Raw genomic sequence first — 6,092 nt, 5'->3', positions numbered from 1 at the left:
AGAGACATAGAGAGAGACACGGGAGAGAGAGAAAGGAGGAGGAGGGGGAGGAGGAGGAGGAGGAGTAGGGAAAAAAATGACTTCACGGACATGACTGGACTGCCCCCTTTTCTTCCCCTCAGCCTCTCTCTCTCTCTCTCTCTCTCTCTCTCTCTCTCTCTCTCACTGTCCCACTCGACCTCTCTCTCCCCCCCTCGCTCGCTCTCTAGTTCTCACTCAGAACTTTTTCCCTCCTCCTCCTCTGTTTTTTTAAATGACTTGGAGAGCAGAGCAGAGCAGAGCAGAGCAGAGCAGGCGTTCAGAGCTGCAGGAGCGTCACACAGGCAAACAGGGGCAGACTGAGTGAAGAAGAGGAGCGAGGAGGAGGTTTGGATTTTAGCCTCAGCTGATAGACAGACAGACAGACAGACAGACAGACAGACAGACAGACAGATCAGATAAGGTAGACAGCAGGAGAGAGAGAGGACATACAGACTCTGACAGAGCCTAAAACGGATCATTCGGCCAGACAAGGAGAAAGGCAGATTGAGATAGTGGAAAAGGCAGGCAGACACCTTACGAGCTGAGCCAGAACATTTTTCCAGACGGGCCCGGTGGAGAGAGAGAGAGAGAGAGAGAGAGAGAGAGGGGGGGACGAGAGAAGCAGATCCACAGATGGACAGAGACACATTTGGATAAAGGAGAAGAAGAATCCCCATCTTCATCCAGCGATGCTTCTGAGGAACTCTGCGCTGAATGTCTGCTGTGTTCCTGGACACTGACAGAAGAAGAGCAGGACTTATTATTTATCATCGCTATCATCACTATTTAAATCTCTCTTGAGAAGAACATCCGCTCGCTCTTTTTTTCATTACAAACTCTCAGACGTCCCTCAGATCAAGATGTTTTCTCCAGGCTCCTCTGTGAGCCCGTCGTGGACTTCCTGCCTCTTGCTCCTGTGCTTCCTGGACATGTGGACGGCAGCAGCCTGGCCGCCTCTCCAACAGTCCCAACAGGTCGGGTCGTTCCGCTCCCGGCACAGGTCCTCGCTCGCCCCCGCCACCGCCGCCTCGGCCTCGCCGGGCAACCTGTCGGAGAGCGCCGAGAGCAAGGTGGAGCGCCTGGGCCAGGCGTTCAAGCGCAACGTGCGCGAGCTCCGCGAGAAGAGCTCCCGCCTGGACCTGGTCTTCCTGGTGGACGAGTCGTCCAGCGTGGGCGCCAGCAACTTCCTGAGCGAGCTGCGCTTCGTGCGCAAGCTGCTGTCCGACTTCCCCGTGGCGCCGGAGGACACGCGCGTGGCGCTGGTCACCTTCTCGTCCAAGACGCACGTGGTGACGAGGGTGGACCACGTGTCGGCGCCCAAGTCCCACCAGCACAAGTGCTCCCTGTTCAACCAGGAGATCCCGGCCATCACCTACCGGGGAGGAGGCACCTACACCAAGGGAGCCTTCCAGAGGGCCGCGGTGAGTGAGCTGCTAAGATACACTGAGATGGTGTGAGGTGTGTGTGTGTGTGTGTGTGTGTGTGTGTGTGTGTGTGTGTGTGTGTGTGTGTGTGTCTGTGTGTGTGTGTGTGTGTGTGTGTGTGTGTGTGTGTGTGTGTGTGTGTCTGTGTGTGTGTGTGTGTGTGTGTGTGTGTGTGTGTGTGTGTGTGTGTGCGTGTGCTTCAGTCTATAGTGAGCTGCTATACACTGAGATGATGTGTGTGTGTGTGTGCTCTTCAGTCTATAATGCAAACCAAACATGTCAATGACAATATGAAGGAATGAGGCTGCGTTAGTGGCGAGAAAATGGATTCCTAAAAACGAGGTGTTTTAGAGACGCAGGTCATCTGCTCCGTGAATCAAGTACATTATTGATGAAAACACGTTCATCATACTCAAACTCTGCAGATCCTGCACACTGACTGACCCCTAGGTTTCTAACAAAATCAATGTGATGAATCTCAGTTTAAATCACAAATGCAATTTTCAATGTGATTTTTCTGGGGGTCAACATCTTTCCGCTCTACCTGTGTACTTCAGTTGTGTTGGCTTTGTGACGTGAAGCTCTTTAAGTTGACTCTAGTGAGGCGTGTGTCTACAAGAGTGTGTGTGTCTGTGTGTGTGTGTGTGTCTCTGTGTGTGTGTGTGTCTCTGGGGGGTGTGTGTGTGTGTGTGTGTGTGTGTGTGTGTGTCTCTGTGGGTGTGTGTGTGTGTGTGTCTCGGTGGGTGTGTGTGTGTGTGTGTGTGTGTGTGTGTGTCTCGGTGTGTGTGTGTGTGTGTGTGTGTGTGTCTGTCATGGCCTTGCTGCTGCTGCTTCCTCTAAATTACACAGAGGCAGATAGTGAAGGGGAAGCTGAGTTTCCAGTGATAAAAATACACACACACACACATCGTAATGTGCATATCGGCAGAAAAACGGTGAGAAAGCACTTCTTGGATGTTATTTGGCGAGAGGAGAGGAGGCAGAAGACGTTGGCTAAATGAAGAATTTTGTAGCTGATGTACGCGCCGCGTGGGGAGTGTAGTGTAACTGCAGACGAAGCTCTCAAAGTGAATATAAATGGTTTTAAAATGTTACTGATAAGCTGTTTTCCACTACTCCTTATTGCATTAGTCACGCCAGCTTTTAGCCCCTGCCAGTACTGGTGATAACCCATTATTGTGTGTGTGTGTGTGTGTGTGTGTGTGTGTGTGTGTGTGTGTGTGTGTGTGTGTGTGTGTGTGTGTGTGTGTGTGTGCGCGGCTGCGTGCGTGCATGTGTTTTGGTGGGGTGGGGTTATGTGGGGTCACAAGGGGTCAAAGTGGTAGCTGGTTTATGGTTTGTTGATTTGAACAGTCTAACACACACACACTCATGCAGAAGCACGCATGTACACACACACACACATACACACACACACACACACTGTCTCTCTCTCTCTCTCTCTCTCTCAGGTCATATGGCAGCGTCCATCATTCCTGTGCAGCCAGGCCAGCTGTAAAAGCTGTGTTGGTGGTACAGACTGAGGCTGGTCCTGTGTAAACACAGACACCTCAGCTCACGCTACAGGCCGGCCCTCAGTGCACATTCACATGCACACAGGACCACATTCAGCTACTTGCTGGCTACAGCGAGCTAACTCGCTAGCGCTGATACTGTGCTAGTCTGTCTTTACGCCCGTTACATTTGCACCATTCTAAAGTCAGCTGACAGCGGGGGCGGCCAATTAGGTCAAAGTACACACGGCACATTGCAGGCTAGCAAAAACACAACATAGCCTCGAGGTTGATATTTGCTGCACTGAAGATCTCAAATCATAGGCTAACTGTTTGGATGGAGGAATCGACAGTATATATGACCTCATTTATACCTGGCATTAAAATGTGTGTTGGCTGATCAGATTCCAATCGGATAGTGCTTGACCACATGAGAGTACAGCTGTAAATGCACCCAAGACACATTGAGGACGGATTGTGATCCGATCGAGCCAAACGACCTCCGGAGGTGGTCAGGGACACATTGTGACCACATTGAACGAACACAAGTGTAAATGCAAATGCATTCTCAATCCACATAAACAATCACCACTGTTTTTCTGCTGCTCTTACACTATGGAACTTGCCTGATCCGATCGCAATCAGATCCCAATGTGGACACTGGATGACACATAATGCCAGGTGTAAATGAAATCAGGCTAATGTGGTGACCCATTGCAATCTGATCACCCAAAACACATTCTAATGTCAGTTTTAATTTGGGTTATTGAACGTATTTGCCTTGAGCCTGAAGTCAGACTGAAAGCAGAATACTCAATTGATGCAAATACAGTCCCATGAAACCGAGCTAATAGTAAACTAGCTATTCTACACTATGGCGATAATAAGCTCAGTATAATAAGCTATTATGAAAAGCTGAGGCACCATAACGTCGGTGATGAGGCGGTAAATGAAGATCAAATATGGTCAAATATGACATTGAATAGATCCAGTCTCTGATCAGGCAAACGATGCAAACAACCACCAATTGAAAATAAATAAATACATCTCTAAAGTATGAATCTATTCCTTTTTCCTATCTCCAGTTTGAGGCTCATGTCAGCCTGGCTAAATAGCATTTTGCAAATAGAAAAGGTGTGTAAGCTGAGTCCAGGTGGGTTTTCCCTCCACTACATCCTGGTTTCACGTTAGCATGGCTAAGCTAATAGCTTTGGAGCGCAGCACGCGGCTTAGCGCTGCGAGCTTGGCCCTCAGGGCAGCTTTTCATCTCTCCCTCCTCAGTGAAGTGCTGATAAGAAGAGCGCTGGCGGCGTCCCAGCTGCTTCAGACGGCAGCCATACCCAGAAAAGGCCTTTTGGGGGGAACCTTAGTGCCTTATCGTTACTCACACACACTCGCTTTGTTTTGGGTGATTCATCAAGTGAAGCGGTCGTCTGAAACGGTCCAAAGCTGTCGACCAAAGTGTTGTTTTTTCTTCTAACGCACGACTTCTTGCTCTTGACTCGACTCTCATTTGTTTTGGCTCACAGGCTTTCTTGTTATTGACTGAAATGCTCGTTATAGATTCAATTAAATGTCTTTTACTTTGTTATTCACATATTTTTTTATATTTAATTGTTTTGTTTTGTTGCTGCTGCCCCGGTCGCTGCTCCACCCTCTGCCGATCTCGGGAGAGTCGCAGACTAGCATCATGCTTCCTCCGACACATGCGCAGTAGCCAGCCGCTTCTTTACACCTGACAGCGGGGAGCTTCACCGGTAGGACGTAGCACGTGAGAGGGTCCCGCTACTCCCACCAGTTCCCTTCCACCTCGACCAGGCGCCCCGACCGACCAGAGGAGGCGCTAGTGCAGCGACCAGGACACATACCCTCAATCCGGCTTCCCTCCCCCAGACACAGCCAATCGTGCCTGTATGGACGCCCGACCAAGCCGGAGGTAACACGTGGGTGCGAACCGGCGACCCTGTGTGTCGGTAGGCAGGGAATCTACCGGTTATTCACTTATTAAAGGCCAATATTCAATACCAATTTACCGATATCTTCAATATCGATGATTGTTCTTGTTGTTGTTTTGTCACCTGTTATTCACTTGAAATGGGCTAAAAGTTGGCTCAATATGCAGCAACACTGTCCTGAATACATGTAGGTTAGATACACATTTACATTTTCCATATTTCTGTTCCAGTATGGGACTTGCGTAGCGAGAGGCCGTGGGCTGACGTGTGAGTAATGGGGAAGCTACGTGCAGCTAGCCTACATAGCGAGCGGAGATGTTTGGAAAGATAGATGAGCCTAGCAGATACGCAGAGCGAGACGCAGCGCATCGACCCTCCAGAGATACAGCACCGCACACCTGATAGATTCACTCTGACTGTTCAGTGTGTGTGTGTGTGTGTGTGTGTGTGTGTGTGTGTGTGTGTGTGTGTGTGCGTGCGTGCATGCGTGCGTACGGCCGGGGGAAGAGATGTTAAAAAACAGACGGTGTGTGATTTATCACCTCATCCCTCTCTTTGTCTGGGGATTTTTTTTCCTACCGTCCGGCTGAACCACAGAAGAAGAAGGAGGGGGAGGGGGAGGAGGAGGGGGAGGGGGAGGAGGAGGAGGAGGAGGAGGGGGAGGAAAGAGGGGGGAGGAGAGGGAGGAGGAGGGGGGGAGGAGGAAGAGGGGGAGGAGGAGGAAGAGGAGGAGGAGGGAGCGTTTGGCGTCTCTTTCCATTAGTGACATAACGGATGGGGCTGCTAACACTAATCTACAAGGCCCATATCCGCTTGTCGTCAGTGTGTGTGTGTGTGTGTGTGTGTGCGTGTGCGTGCGTGTGTGTGTTTGTGTGTAATTGAGAATTCCGTGATATTCCGTGTATATAATTAGTAATAGGGATGCACCGATTGCCATTTTCTTGGCCGATTCCGATTTCCGATTTTTGAATAGTCTGACTTGCCGATACCGATTTTTGCCGATTCCGATTTTTTTTTCTAAAAACAACAATTGACAGCTTACACAAACGTTTTTGTAACTTTGTTTAAAAATTAAGATTCATAGAACAATTCTTACATCTAATGGGGATCCAAATAAACAAATAAACAATTCTTATCATTTGCATGAAGTAGGACCTTCTCACTCAAACACATCTCAAAATAAAAGTGTTCCAGGTTAG

The 6,092-nt window shown here is 49.4% G+C and overlaps 1 protein-coding gene across 1 annotated transcript in view; it reads left to right on the top strand.

The window, feature by feature from the left end:
* Nucleotides 1–881: 881 nt before the first annotated feature.
* Nucleotides 882–6,092, top strand: part of svep1 (sushi, von Willebrand factor type A, EGF and pentraxin domain containing 1) — a gene marked incomplete at its 5' end in the record, with an annotated part of 271,175 nt that continues 265,964 nt past the window's right edge. Inside the window, one exon of the mRNA XM_083640220.1 lies at nt 882–1,442. Within this exon, the coding sequence (XP_083496346.1) occupies nt 882–1,442 (561 nt within the window). The remainder of the gene's footprint in view (nt 1,443–6,092) is intronic.

The sequence above is a fragment of the Poromitra crassiceps genome, assembly GCF_964638095.1.
Source record: "Poromitra crassiceps genome assembly, chromosome: 7".
NCBI classification, from domain to species: domain Eukaryota; kingdom Metazoa; phylum Chordata; class Actinopteri; order Beryciformes; family Melamphaidae; genus Poromitra; species Poromitra crassiceps.
Note: the sequence above shows the minus strand (reverse complement) of the source record. Positions and strands in the feature narration are given on the sequence as shown.